This window comes from Triturus cristatus, chromosome 4_1, assembly GCF_964204655.1.
Source record: "Triturus cristatus chromosome 4_1, aTriCri1.1, whole genome shotgun sequence".
Classification (NCBI taxonomy): Eukaryota; Metazoa; Chordata; class Amphibia; order Caudata; family Salamandridae; genus Triturus; species Triturus cristatus.
This window is the reverse complement of record NC_140585.1, coordinates 852,010,897-852,026,705: the sequence shown is the minus strand read 5'-3', so window position 1 is coordinate 852,026,705 and position 15,809 is coordinate 852,010,897. Positions and strand designations below refer to the sequence as shown.

Here is a 15,809-nt window from a genome sequence, read left to right as displayed (position 1 = left end):
CTGCAATCTATTCGGGAGCCCTGCCATTGTCTCTTCCATCTTTCCCAACCTTGCGTGCAGAGCAGCAATCTCTGCTTGCTGTGTATTTTTCATGTCCCGTATTTCTTCGAGGATTAGGTTTAACATATCCTTGATGTCTAATTGATACGTTTCCTTAATCTCAGCACTCTGGCAAGCGTTGGTAAGTTGGTCTTTCATGCCTTTTATGCTATCATTTACCTCTCCTGCCTTGGGATCTACTTGGCTCAGGAAAGTTGAGGGTAAAGATACAGTCTCAGCTAGAACAGCTCTCCTACTTTCCATTGGAGTGGCAACCGCTATCCCTATAGGCGGAAGTGCCGGTACCTCTGTCATAAACTCACAGCTTTTATTAAGTAGCTCCTGCAGTGAATGGTCAGTATTCTGTATTTCTTTACCCATTATATTCGGCGAATTGATGGAACTAGATGTCGACCGATTTTGCTCTGATTGCTCTGTTCGTGGTTGAAGCTGAAGCTGAGCTTGCGGTTGAGGTTGCTTCATTTGAATACTGTGTTGTTGATGTGGGAGAGCCACTGAGCCAGATGTTTCGATAATCTGTTGCGACATCCCGGGGAGACTATCTGCTCTGTCCATGCCCCTTTCTGTAGCTGATATATCAGCCGGCCCAAGCGTAGATACACCTCCGGAGGAGGGTGAAGGATGATGAGGTTTAGGGGTGGCTTTACTAGTGAATAGTGGAAACTCCTTGATTTCCTTTGATTCTTTTTTATCAGATCCTAGATTTGAGATCGCCGCTATAGAGGCTGATATAATTGTTTTAGGCAGGCCTGCCTCTGTGTCCACAGTGGGTAAGACCAGGTCGAAGAGTCCATCGTCCTGCAAGGGTGCAGAGCGGCTAATGAGAGATTCTTCTTCAGAGCTTTCTGAAGTGATCTCTGCGCCTGGTGAAAAAGGATTATCTCCCCCGTCCTTAGCCTTAGCACCACGCAGTATCACTTTCTTTGCTACGGTCTGACAAGTTTTTTTTAGACGGGCTATAGTCTCCTTAGTGGCCTTATTAGGGATATTGCAGTCTTTTTATTGTTTCCCCATCTTTTTCTCTCCTTTTACGCCGAAGTATCTTTCTATCTAATATGTGCCACTTGCGTCTTTTATTCTCCTCTTCCTTAGAATAATTCTTCTCTCTTTTCTCTTTGTCAACCGGGCATGTTTCCCAGCCTCCTGCCCCCTTCAACCTCGAACCTTTTCCACCACCACTCCTCACCTCTCACCACAGTTCACGATGTCCATTCCATGGCTTCTTGACTCCTTTTAACCCTTTTTTATCTTCGCCTTATTTCGATCTTGTAGAAACAGCCGTAGATCATTCCATCCGCAGACAGTGTCCTCAATGCCCCCACCGCCTCCGTGTATCAGCTGGAGCAGTAGAGCTACAGAACTGCAAACCGGGAGCCGGAGCGCCGAGATTTTGTTTAATGAGCTCCTGTTACATCTTAGCGCGGCTCCTGACAGCTATGTTCATCTTCGCATCGCTGCATCTCCGAAGCGGGAGCCCATCTGCTTCTCAGCATGAACGCCGAGTTTCCATCACCATCGCCATTGCCGTTAGAGCCTGGGGGCGGGATCCGGGTCTCAGGTCACGGGATCACCTGCCGCTACGTGGAGGCGTGGTGCTCCATCCCCCGCTCTACATACATTGTTTGTGCTCTCCAGGATGGGTGATTGGAATGGTATTTTTTCTGCTCTTCTCTCCTCTACTCAGGTGCCACTTCAAACACTCTTCTGAACTTCTCATATACACTCCCCGATAATGCAGTTACATCACCCCTATTTTATTTTATCCTCATTGGCTTTCACTTCACTTTCAGTTTCATTTTGGTTGTGCTGAAGTACTGCGCAACTCTTCATCAAAGGAGCCAGTGTTTTAAGCTCAAAATTACTTTAGAAGTATCTATCTCTTTCGGTTGTAAAATCCCAGATTTAGGTAGGTTGCAAGCATTCTCTGCTCCTATGCCCTCTTTATGGAACTGTTTCGACTTTCAGTTCAATAGCTTTCTAATACATATCTCTCCACACTAGAATTTTCCTGCACCTAATTTAGTAGTGGACAGTATTTTTAGTTTTTCTTTTTTAACTGGGCCTTCATTATTTTTCTTTTCCCTTCTGTTTGTGTTCCTTTTCTACCATCTTTTATTTTACCAGTGATATTTTTATTTCATATAATGAGCTTCTGTAACTGTTTGACTTGTTGTCTCTTTTGTCCTGTTACCACCAGTATTCATTTTTGACACGTTTTTTCTTGTCGGTTGACTCATCCCACTACAACTTGACGTGAGGCATCTTATGTGTTATCAACAATTATTCCTAAGAAATAAACAAGGGTAAGAACCATGGATAATTCAGTTTGGGGTGAACATTAGTTAAAAGGTCACTATAAGAAAAGTTACTAATAACCAATATTTGTTAAGGTTCCATTAAGGCTTTTAGGAGTAGAGCCTGAAAAACACATCTTTTGGGCGTGCAAGAGAGCATGGCACCAAGATGGCCACCATTTAAAGAAGAACTGACAGCCAAGGAATTAATACGACCTGAATCCCCGCCGCACATTATGGCACAGCGGTCTGGAACCTCATTTTATAAGGTGGCATGCCACCAGTTATAGTGACAAGAACTCAGAAGAATCCTTGGCCTCATCTTGAAATGTCAATACATCAACAGCCTAGCTTCTAGCTACGTAGCAGAATCACCCCTACATTCTCAGAATGCCCGTTCACTTTGGCAGCCCACTCAAATATACCACACAGTCATTCAAAATGGAGGAATTGTGTGATATGACCGTTTCCCACCCAGAAATATCACCTGATAAAGATCTTGTCTTAAATATAATTCCCATAAATATCCAACTGTATGAAGATTTTCTATTAACTCTAATGAGCCAATAAATTTGTCAATTATATTTAGGACACAATATTTATGCCAAATTATATTCTCGTAGCCTACCTTCTTGATATGAATCACCCCTTCCCAAGAAACAATGTCCTGGTGAACTTACGGTCATTCCAAGCCTCAGTTCTTTTAGTAAATCTTTGATACCAAAATTTAGAGACATACCATACATTCAAAAGGACCAGAGCAAGAAGAACGCTTAATTCTTTTAGTAGAGCATTTTCTCCAGTGGAGTTTACTGTAGTGTCAGATACTGGTGTCCACCACAAAACAAAAGCTAGAGGGTGAGGGACTGGTGCGGGGGTGGATTTTAGGGGATAATAATGATTTAAAAATGTTTACCTTCTGCTGCCACTGCCTGAGATGCCGATGGTCGCCTCGATCCTTCAATCCCAGCAGTCTCTGGCAAGGCACAGGCTCCCCAGCCAATCCTGATGCAGCTCTCAGTGCCAGGATTGGTCTGAGTGGCCTGGGATGCTGCTCAGACACTGCCGGGGAGCCTGTGGCTCTTCTCCAACCCAGCTGTGAACACAGCTGGGTTGGAGAAAAAGAAGTGCGCTTGTCTGTTTGGCTGACCTAAGACGGCAGGCCAAACTTACATGCGCACTTGTAAATGCCCACCACTCCTCCCTTTCATGGGCCGCCTCCACCACGCCCTACCTAGACATGCCAGCCAGTCACAGAAAAATAAAGTGATATTGTTTTATTATCATTTTATTTTTCTGTGACTGACTGGTGAGTGGGGCGATGCTCCTCCGCCATTACATAGGAGCCACCACTGGTGTCAGAATGCTGGTGTCTAATTCGTCAAAACAGACAGTCCCCTTGAAACAATGTTGTAATGCCGTCTGAATTCTGAGCATTTTACATACTGAATTAGGCCTCCGTACTGATAAAAATGTAAGGCCAATATTCAAACTTTGTCAAGATTCTGCTAAATGAAGCATTCTAAATAAAGCACACTCTTATACTGCTCATATGGTGGGAGCTAACCTGCATATTGACAGAATACAAAGTTCAGGGCAGTAACGAAAGCCCCTGCAGGGCCTGAGCTGTAGCGGGCCCCCCAAACATGTCCATATCTGTTAAATATTCGCGATTTGGGGCCCCTTCATCAGATTCTGCAGGGAGGCCCCTCCATTTTGCGTTATTCCCCTGCCACAGATAGCAGACTTCGAGCTTTGTGAATGTGAACTGCTCCAAAATCCCACTCACCTTAAACGCTTCCACTGGAAGAGGACACTTCGCTGCATCATTCAGGGACTTCTCCAGAGCACATTTCCACTCAGACGTGCTCTTTAAACAGCAGATGTCTAAAACAAAAACAGCAGATGGGGTGTCAAGGGAAACCACTTGCAGAATGTGTGTGGACATAAAGAAGTGCACATATCCCCCTCTGGATAATATCTATATGCGACATGACAGAAGAGATTTCTTTACAATGTATGAATAGTTCGGAGTTGGCTGGCACAGTGGCTCTATTGACAAAGATTCCTGCTGACATGTTGCCGCAGTGCTGTGCTGTGATCTGAAGGATGAGTGCGAAGCCTAGACAGGGCAGTCCAATGTAGTATCCTTCAGAGATTGATACACTGAGTACCGTTTCATTGGGCACTACAACAGTAATTTACAGCGCTTTGAAACGGCATGAACAATGAAGCACTATATATCTGTTTTTTATGTATCTGTTATATATGCACTTTATGACATTACTACTACACATTTCATTTTCAAATTAAAATCAACTTTGTCATGAATTGCAGCAAATGCGCCTTATTGAAGCCGTTGTTTGAATATGTGGAGCATCAGATGGAACCTGCTGGGACTGTCGCATCAGGCAATGTCATGATATCCATGGAGGCAGCATTTTTCAACAGTAGCTCCTCCCTGCATGCCCCATATACATTCTGCAGCACAATCACAACTGATCTTTGAATTCTGCAATATGGCTGATCTGAGAATTTGAATGGCAAGAGGAGATTGACACTGGATGAGAGCAATAGGTAACCAGGGCCATGGTCATGATGCGATTCTGCAGCCGCAGCGTTTACTGCATAGTTATGGATTTGCAAAAAAACGGTTTCTAGCTCAACCAGACCAAACGATACTAAAATCTGGGCAAACCGAGTTTCTGCACAACGGAAGGCCCTATGCAAAGGTTGACTGGCCATCAACAGTTGATAACTGCTGTATTTGGATGTTAAACTGGTACTAAAGAGGTGAAACGTTTGGCTAGACTGTGCTAATGTGTGAAAAATTATAAAAATTATGAAGTAAAACTATCACAAAATGTGCTGCATTATTAGGTCACATAAATTGCCTTTTCTTGCCGCATAATTTAGCCAACCCTGTTATATATTTGTTTTTTCCCTGCCGCATAACTCCAGTGGCCTGCTTATAACACAACAAATCTACAATACCCACCATGTGTTTCACTGTGCTCTCACTGCAGCAACACAATCCAGCAAAACTGAGTTGTCTAAAAATCTTCCAAAGGCCCATTGGCTCTTGGGTAACACAACTTTTCTTTTAAATCATACGCTCTGGCCAGTTGGGAGAGCTGTGTATGGATGTTTAACTGTTATAAATCTCCAGCGAAGCACTAGTCCAAGTTCTGCAAATGTTGCAGTTGCTCTTATAATGACTTCCAGGAACACTACTAAGAGCTAAGGGCTTGATTTAGAGTTTGGAGGAGGGCTAATTTATCACAAACGTGAAGGATCTCCCGCCTGCCAAGTGCCATAGAATCTCATGCATTTGTAAAACGGCGGACGGGATATACGTCAAGTTTGTGATGGAGTAACTGGTAAGCTACCCTCTAAATCGGCCCTAAATTGACCTAAAAAATAAGGGTATTGTGAAGCCAAACAACTAAACACATTTTTCCCCCTGGGACATCACAGGGTGATTTTTTGACATTGCTCATGAGGTGCACCAGGAACAGCTTTAAGCTACAGCATGACGGCTCAGCAGGGTAATCATTATCTACTGAGACCTCAGAGTAGCCTGGAGTTGCAGGTTTGAATACTGAGCCCTTCATCCGTCTGATGTCCAAAACACTGCCATGCTTGCGGGTGGGTAGAAGTAAAACCTGCAACTTATGAAAAGAGGATTCTGGAGTATCGAATCCATAATCAATATGCTTCAGCCAACCCTCGAGCCACAAAGGCTGCCACAAGAAACCAAATACCCAGTCACCAGTATGATCAGGGTACAGGTGCTCAGGTGCTCAGGGTATGGCTAGAAAATCAAATGCAATACTAGAGGGATCCATGGACATTTTTTTATTTTTTCTGTGAATCCGTGTAAATAGGAGAGTACTCTCAGAGAACATTGATGCGCTCTCTTCGATCACGGAACTGCTGTCATCAGTGATGGAAATTGCTTCGGCTGTTTTTTTCCTTCTAAATTGTTCCAAAATTAGTATTTCTGTAGGGTCAAAAACACGATGATTTGCTTGAAAGTCAGAATTGCGATGTTGAATAAACATACCACAAAAATAAATAACAAATAAAGGCAACATTTTGTATTCGTAGCTTTTGCTGTTAGTTTTACATGTTGGCCCCAGTTCTTTTGTCTAAAATTGGGGGACTGCAACCCCCTCCTTAGCAACGAATCAGGAGCAATACTTTTTTCCAGGCTTATTCCGAACCTTCTAGTTTAAAATCCACCAAACACTTAAAGACTATGGTAAGAGTTGCCTTCATTTCAAATATTGCATGCATTATTATCATGTCTTCAGCAGTGGCACATGCCACTAGGTCTATTAGAAAAGGTTTGGGATTTGTTTTTTATTGGCCCCTCGTATTATGGATGTAGCAGTTTGAAGATTTCTTGTGCATGAGGTGATGTCTTCTCTATGTTGGGCCCCATGGCCACCCTCCCTTTCTGAACATGCGTTGTCTCTAGCTTTCTGCCTCCCTTTCCTTTCAGTGTGCAGGCGCTACTTGGGCGGCTATCTTTAGTTGAGATTGACTATTTTCAATGCTCAGTAAGTAGGGTGAAAATGCTAACAGAGGCCTACATGGGACAGCAGATCTCTGTCCCAGCATTTGCAATCGTAATGTACTTGCATTATGACCTCTGACCCTTGAAGAAGCATGGGGAGCCATGCCATAAAAAGTGGTGCACCGTGAATTTTACATTGGGGAAAGCATGCAGCGTTCCGATGGCACACTCTCTGCTCCCGCAGATGCCCCCAGCCTGCACAAGCACAGTGTAATCTTTTGAATACTGTCCGAGGGTTAGGAGCACCAATCTTTGGCAGGCGCTAACCAACCCGGGCTTTGCAGCTGCAAAAGTGGTAGCAAGCATTAGTGCTGCTCCATTTTCTGCGCAACTCAGAAGATTTTGAAGGAGGAGATTTACAAAATCTTCACGCAACGCAGCACAGCCCCCTGCGAAGTTGCACTGCGTTGCGCGACAGGGAGGGAGCAGGAGAGCACCATATTTTCAAAGATTTGGCTCTCTCCTCCCCTTTCCCTTGCGCCGGCGCTGATTTCGGCTGCCGTGCGACAGGCACACACCTTAGCGCTACGGTGTGTGCATGAGTGCAATATAGATTTTGTACAGGAAGGGTAACCTTCCAGTACAAAATACTATGCTAGGCACGATGCAAAACTTTTCCCACTTTGCATACATGCTGCACAGCGCAGCACGTATGCGAAGTCGAAAAAGGAAGGAGAAATGAAAGCATTTCTCCTTTCTTGCGCCTAGTTGACAAGGGCGCAATTTTTTCACGCTAAACCAAATCTACTGTTTTTAGTAAATTTGTTTTAGAGTGAGAAACCTTGGGTATTGCATGGGAACACCCATGCACCACCCTTGGAACGCACCCCTGTCACAAAGTAATGCAATGCAGCGCAATGCGCTGCGTCGCTTTACTTTTGCGTTATTTCCAGCGCTAAACAAGTTTAGCGCTGGAAAGTTAATTTGGAAAAAAAGATTTCGCGCCGTTTTGCATCACTTTTGTGACACAAACATGGCGCAAAATCTTAGTAAATCTCCCCCGATATGTGCACTTTGCAGTTCATAATACAGATTGCAAATCGCTTTTGTGCACTGTGAAGTGATTCTTTGCATATGCAAAGTGAGTTGCAGTGGCATTTTGAAAGCAAACCATTTTGTGCATGAGGCCTAAAGCATCTAGCTGAGTGTGTGGTCTGTGCATTTAGTCTGCTGACCCACAGGTCGGCCACAGATCTCAGCAGTGAGTGCCAATCTGACTTGTACCAATAAACATGTCTGCTGAACAATCAATGGCCAGTCATAAATACATTCAGGAATATCTGCGCATGAGAGAGATCATTCTGCTGAGATTCTCTTTACCTGAAGGGGGCTCCATCTTGTAATTGTTCTCCTCGCCCCAGCCGACTGGCCGAAGTCTACAATCCAGGTAAAAGAGCCACTGGTCATGGGCGCCCGCCTCCTCCAAGCCCACGTACCGAAGGCGCAGCCTCCCCCCAACGTTCTGCGTCACACTGACGGGCCAGTACTGGAAGGGCTGCCGGGCATCCTGCAGCTCCATGAGGCAGCCGACAGTGACGAGGTCCACAGAGTTCTTCCCTCGCAGGGGCTGTTTGGACAAAATACAGACGCCACAGGTCACACTTTATTTGATTTCGTTCTTCAGTCCAATGAAATGCTACATCACACAGCACATTATATAAAAATGCATCTCTTTCAATGAAGAGAGAGGGCGATTAAATGCCGCATGAGTAGCAGTGGTAAATTAGTAAAATAATGGGGAGAGGGACAAAAGCAAAACAATACACACCTCTGATCTGCTCTACAGGGAAGGAACGCAGCCTGTGCATGATGATTGCTGTGATGTGAATGAGGTACAAAGGCAGCTCTTCAAACTACTGAGACATAAAGCTGCTTAATTATTAATTGCATGTTTTCTGAGCATGTTAAACATGTTTAATCCTGTTTTGAAAATCCCTTAAGGTTAACGTGAACAAATATGTCTTTTATTGATTTAAAATACCTGTAATGAATTCCCCAATTAACCTACTCTTATCAGCTGCTTACCTGCTGTGGGATTCATGCTAAATGCAAAGCAGCACACATTGGTGAATGTGGGAGCAGCCAGTAAACACCTTCATTTGATGCAGCCTGGACAGCACTCTATGTAGGAGTTCTGCAACGTCAATATAGGCAAAGCAATGCGCGCCCGCGTGTGTACTGCGTAGGGAGAGAGGCTAGAGGCAGCTTAATCCCATGTTTGCACCAGGTTGATACCTGGGGGCTTTAAAGAATGCCTGATATGCCTAGCCGGCTGCATTAAAAAAGGCACACTTCTGACACATCTTGACAAGAATGACTCATCACAAGCTGGGCTGGAGGTACACAGCCCATCAGAATAAGAACCTAGGATTACCTTGAACATCATCAAAGGTGAACTTAAGACAGTTGTCTGGCAACCAAGGAGTTCTTGATTACTTATCTTCAACAGTGGCAACTCCCCCGTTGGAGCGGAGGGGTGTCGCCCCACTTAAATTACTCCCAAATCCCCAGAAATGAAAAATAAAATGTAATAATTACCATTTTATTTTTCATCCCTCGTCCCAGAGTGTCAGGACGGGGCGGGCCTGCTGAGTGACATCAGCAGGGAGGAGTGTGGGCGGCATATGAACTGTTTAAAGTGTGCAGGTCTTTTTGGCCAGCCATCTTGCGACGGTCAGCCACACATGTGCACTTTACACATCTGTAACCCAACTGTCATAAGACAGCTGGGCTAGAGCAAGTGCAGGGCTCCAGAGCGGTGTGGAGCGCCAAGAGGCTGCTCCCTCCAATCAGGGTGCTGCTCTCATGCTGCAGGAGAGCAGCACCAGGATTGGCCGAGGGAGTTGCAGTATCCAGTTCCAGGAAGAAGAGGTCCAGAGCGGAGGATGTTGTGTTCATCTTCAGGTAGGTTAGCTTTTTTCTTACATATTATTTTCACGTTCGCACCCCCTCCCCCCCATAGATGCCACCCGCCAATGATCTGCAATCTTCATTGCTCAGAGTCCCGACTTCCTCCTCACAGTCCTTACATTGTGAGTTTTGCCTCGTTACACAGACAGGATTTGCCAACCTCCACCCTAAATTGACCTTAAAAACAAATGGTTCCGTTATGTTGCCGTCATGCAACACCAGCAAGAGGAGCAGAGCAGTTTGAGGGTACAAAAGACTGCAACACCTGATTTATGGGATGGACAGAGCACAGAGGATGTGGAGTAATGGGTCACTTGGAGATTGTAAGAGGATGGGGTAGCACTTATAGGGGACTAGCTACTGCATCAGCATTATTGTGTCTAATAGGGACTTCATCAAATAGAACCAGCTCAAAGATACTGCCAGCTTCCCTTCTGGTCATGATTCTACAGATTGTGATGAAGGTGGGATCATTTGAAAACTCGCACAGCAGAAAGCACAATAAACAAAAGGGAAGAATCAGCCTACAAAAGTGAGTGCGACTGAGAACCACAACAAGGTCCGACTTCAAAAGAAGGCAAGTGAAGAGCGTCACACCACAGTATACCTGATGAGAAAGTGAGGGTGACCGTTCGGCTTCAAAGAGGCGAGCATGACCACACTGCTCTCAAACTGCATTAAATTATACTCTATAGCACTGCTGAGCCCACTACAATTCTCAAAGAGGGAAGGATGGGTAGAAAAAGCCTGCAAAATACCATGTGGCATGCACATCCATGGGAAATAGTGAACAGGAGTGACTACGTAACACAATACAGGAACCGTGGCCCCACTCAAGTCCCAAGACCAAGCCAGAATGCAAAACATTTTATAGATCTAGCACAAATCATTCGTTCAAAAAAATACAAGCAAACAAGAAAAAATACCCCTCAAGCAACAAGGAGGGCCACTTGAGTACCGTCTTAAAGTCAGACACCACCATCAAGGGGCAACCATCTTTAAGACAGGCGGCCCATGTTAGAGGAATATATGGTCATTTTAAAGACATGCAGAAAAACCTACTTAATTAACAAGAAAGGGTCAGTCTAGCGCCATATTTAAGTCTGGCAATAACATCACAAGGCTGCTATCTTGTCACTTCCCCTGCCTGTTTTTCTGGAAACATCTACACTTATTCCTCTGATCAACTACTACGTATGAGGGGATCAGCTAAGGAAAAATGTCTACACTCTATGCATCTAGGTAAGGGGGATTTTAAATGTACCGGTTGCTCCTTTGAGCTATGCTCTGACCCTAAAACTAGTCCTGTGCTACAGAGTGCACCTTACAAAATGTTCTTAGTAAATTGTAGATCCAAACCTAAACACTCCGCTGAACTCTTCATTCTCCTAGAAGAGGAACTCCCCGATGCCCTGTTTTTAACCGAAACATGGATTAATAAGGATTCTGAGCCTGACTTTGTACAGGCTCTCCCACCTGGTTATTACAATCAGAGGAAAGATCGCGAAAAAGGGAAGGGGGGTTGCATTGCCATCATGCTTAAAAATCTGTTCAAATGTAGGATCGAACCCAACCTTCTACCCGATTGCGAAAACTTCTCATTCACAATCACCTTCTCACCTACTCACACTTTCTCAGGTATTTTAACATGTCGCCTGCCAGGAACATATGTTAGATTTAAAATTCCAGTTTCCATGATGCCTTTGTCGTGCTGTTTTAGATTAGCAGTGTGTGGCTAAATTACATGTATTGATGCTCACATTCAGTGGCCCGTTCAGTATTTCTCGCAGTGTGTAGGCCCCATTAGCCATTTGAGATATTTTGCAATTCCTATTAGACTGCATGTGTCGTGCTCATGTTAGGCCTTAGAATTCAGAATCGCTTGTCTCAGCAGAACATTGCATCTCGTTATATTTTCTGTTCATGCTCAAGGTTGCAATTTGACTTGCTAACAGTATGATTATTCTGCTCTGCATTCCATTGTATAGATGTCGTCCTGCTCCCAGGTTTAGAGGCGCTGAGACCTACAACAGTGGCCTTGGGCCGCTGATAGTGTACCCATCTGGCAGGTGTTAGCTCATCCCTCTGTGCCTTCTTTGACCGTGTCCGTGTCCGGCTCAGGCCAGTACTTTTCCACCAAGGGTGTGGCTAAGTCTCTTGAAGGGTTTATCTTGTATTAGTGAATGTTGGGAAGTGGGTCCCTCTCCAGCCATTCCAGGGTGCCGGTCATGACGGACTCGTCTGCAGAGTAATGGTAATAAATGCTTGTGCTAATTCTCTACTGCCTGACCAACTCTTCGCTTGGGAAGTCATAGCAGGTGGTCATTAGTACCCGCGTGACCCTTAGAGGGCCCGTCCTTCACATGTGGTCAATTTTTTAAACAGCAACCAGAAATTATCACTAACTTGGCTAGCTCCCTCTCTAACTTCACTCTTTTAGGTGTTTTTAATTTACATTTGGACGACCCTTCCAATTCAACTGCTCTTGCTCTAGTCCAGTACTCACTAGCCATCCAGTTTAAGCAGATAGTCCCTGGCTCTACCCATTCCAAAGGTCATCTTCTAGACCTAATCTTTACAAACAATATCGACCTCATAGTGGGCAATCCCATTCCCCTGTCATGGTCAGACCCTTTTTTGATACCTCTATTCTGGATCATCCCGAGACAATCTTTACCAACTGGGACTGTCAGTAGGTGGGATTGTCCTTTGTCTAAGCTCCCCTAGGACCTTGGACATTAGTTCTAAAAGACACTATACCCAAGTTTGATTCTAATCCTATGTTGTCCAACAAAAAATGTAATCACCGGATTGAGGCTTCCTTGGACCAAGTCATCTCAAAGAAAATCAGCCACAAAAAAGCTAGAGAAACCTCCTCCCGTGGTATTCCCATCAGCTCCTGGAATATAAACAAGCCTGCAAAAGACTCAAAAAGAAATGGAGAAGGGTCTATAATGTACTTAATAAGCAGAAGTATAGGAACCCCCTTAAAGTCTCTCAATGAGAAGTTAAAAAAGCACAAGCCTGCTACTATGAGGACAAATTAATCTAGCATCTAATACCCCATGGGAGATTTTCTGTATTGCTAAGAGTCTTCTCAAGCAGCCCTCCCCAGATAGGTCTCAGGAAATTTCCCCCACTAGATGTGATGAACTAGCAGAGTTCTTCCACAAAAAAGTGCAGGATATATATAGAACACCTTTCCCCATTCTTCTTGCTCCAGTATTCATCTTTTTAGGGACATGGACCCTTTTCCTTCTGAGGATTTGCTCGAAGAAATCCCCTTGATGAACATGGACACCCTAAAAAACATTTCAGCACTTGTAAAAATTGTCTCCCATGCGATCCAGCAGCCCCGACATTCTGAGCCAGGCTGCGGAGGTAGTCTTTCCAGCTATTCTCTATTCTCCACTGGCTCAGTGCCACTATCCTGGAAACATGCCATGGTAGGGGCTGTGCTGAAGAAGCCTACTTTAGACCCTGACGTTATGGGAAATTATCGGCCTGTTTCCCTTCTTCCTGGGATCAGCAAGATCCTTGAGAAGCACATTAATTTGACCCTTTCCTCGTTTTTAAAGACTAACAAACTTTTGCACTCCTCCCAAACGGGATTCTGACCTAAACATGGAACAGAAACCACCATTCTATCTGTGGTCAAAGAGTCCAAAAAGATTTTAGACCGAAGAGGCACAGAGGCAATCATTCTTCTGGATTTCAGTGCCACATTCAACACTGTTGACCACGCCACCCTAATTAATAGACTGAGGAATGTTGGAGTCTCAGGGGATGCTGTCTCCTGGCTGCAGTCCTTCTTGGATGACAGGACTTTCCAAGTCTTCCAAGGCGGCATTACCTCTAAGAGAGTGCCACTCAGCGGTGGGGTACCCCAGGGATCATTCCTTAGCCAAACATTGTTTAATGTACACATGAGTCCCCTTGCTGATTTAGTCCTCCCACATGATATCTAGATAGTTACGTATGCTGATGATACGCAACTAGTGGGCAACTAGTGGTGGCGTTAATCATTCTGCGCATTCGGCTTCCCATTTGGGTCCTTGTCTAGAAAAAGTGGCTAAGTATATGGAACTCTCCTGCCTTAAACTCAATGGAGAGAAGACTGAGCTTATGTTTCTGGGCAACCCTTCCATCACCAATCTTGGATCGGCTTGGCCAAACTGTCTTGGTCCTGCTCCTACCCCAAAACCCAGATCAGAAGCTTAGGCATATGGTTGGACAAGTCCCTCAAATTCGATCATAGGGCAATGAAGCTGGCCACTACGTACTATGGCATCCTCAGGATGCTTCAGAAGGTCCTCCCTCTTCTTCCCTTCGCGGCAAGGAGACTCATGGTCCAGGACTTAAGTCTCTCCCACCTGGACTATGGAAATGCCCTACATGTAGGGGCCCCCGTTCTACCACTAACAAGCTACAAATTATTCAAAACTGTGCAGTACGCCTGTTCTTTAAAATTCCTAACAGTCAATCCGCTTCACCTGCGCTTAAAGCCCTACATTCGCTCCCAGTTATGGAGAGAATAACATTTAAAACTCTATGCAAAGCCCACAAGTCCTTGTGGGGGAGTGGGCCCTCTATCAATCGGAATATTATTTCTCCATACTGTCCTAATAGATGCCTACGATCAACTCACCTTGGCCTCGCTTCAGTACCTAGAATTCAACAGGTGAGAGGAGGGGGCTGTTTCTTCTCCTATAATGTTGCCAAACTGTGGAATGCTCTTCCTTCTCATCTCCGCTTAGAAGAGAACCATTTTGACTTTCGGAAGTGCCTTAAAACCTGGCTTTTCCAAAACTCTTCCCACTAGCCCTCACATTGTCTGTCCGTAGTCGCTGCCAGTGCTGGGAGGCCTTCGGGTAGCCATGCGCTATAGAAATTCGACTAACAATAACAAAACAGGCACCCCATTCAGAGGAAGCAAGCATCATATTCAAATCAGGCAACCCAAACCAGAGGACAGTCATTAGTAGTGAAGACACCCAAAGAATAGAACAAGTGCCAGCAAGCGGTGACTGACAACTGAAAGAAAACCAGAATCAGTGTCATATATCAAACCCCCTGATCAGCTAATCCTAATGTCAGGAAGCAGCATGGGACTGAGATGGATAAAATGGCTGTATAATTTTGACAACTTCTTTGAAGCACTGGGAGAGAGAGAGTCAAAAGGCAAATCCTATCAACAATAAAGAACCTCGTCGGCAAGGAAGCGAACACATTTCATGAGTGGCCCATGCAGGTAAGAGCGGTGGGGCTGGGTTGGGGGGGATTGGACAGATGACCAAGAGGGAAAATTAAATAAATAATTAATGTTCCCTCGTCTGTCGAAATCACCCCCCCCCCCCCCACACCTGGCCCACTGCTCTTACCTGCACGGGCCGCTGCTGACAAAATCACTAATGTAGTAATGAAGTGATGCTAGTTCAGCTTGCCACATACCAGAGGGTGTGAGGAGTCCTTGAAGCCAAATTTATATTTAAAAAAAGCATGTTGACTACAAACGCTAAGCCTCCCAAGAAAAGGAAGAACCCATGGGTGATTTCATCATGAGGCTATGTCGCTTCATCAAGCACTGCGAGTTCAGCAAATTCTCAGAGGAAGGAGCCATTCGAATGAGGATCATAGATGGATGTCAATCTGAATTGCTTTGACATTACTTGCTGAGAAAGAGCTGCAGCCTAAAAGAAACTGAAGAACTGACACATATAAATGATCAAGTAGAAATTCAAGAGAAGAAATTCAAAGCAGGAAAGAAAGAAAAGTGATAACCTTTCTGGCTACATGACCATACACACAAGAGAGCAACCAAAAAACACATGTGATGATCCAGATCTGAAGAGCGACAAAGGTGAAAGGGCGTGCATCACAGTCCACTCAAGAAAAGAAAATGCTTTTGCTGTGGACAAGCATTCCTCAAAGAAGGTGCATGTCCTGCCATTAAGCAGGAGTGC

General features: G+C 44.8%; 1 protein-coding gene across 3 annotated transcripts in view; it reads right to left on the bottom strand.

Annotated features, from left to right (window-relative positions):
• SFMBT2 (Scm like with four mbt domains 2) overlaps positions 1-15,809 on the bottom strand; it is an 819,725-nt gene that overhangs the window by 340,173 nt on the left and 463,743 nt on the right. For all 3 annotated transcript variants that reach the window (XM_085653540.1, XM_085653542.1, XM_085653541.1), the window contains 2 exons: positions 8,257-8,503; positions 4,144-4,241 (listed from right to left, as the gene is read on the bottom strand). In XM_085653540.1, the coding sequence (XP_085509666.1) occupies positions 4,144-4,241; positions 8,257-8,503 (345 nt within the window). The remainder of the gene's footprint in view (positions 1-4,143; positions 4,242-8,256; positions 8,504-15,809) is intronic.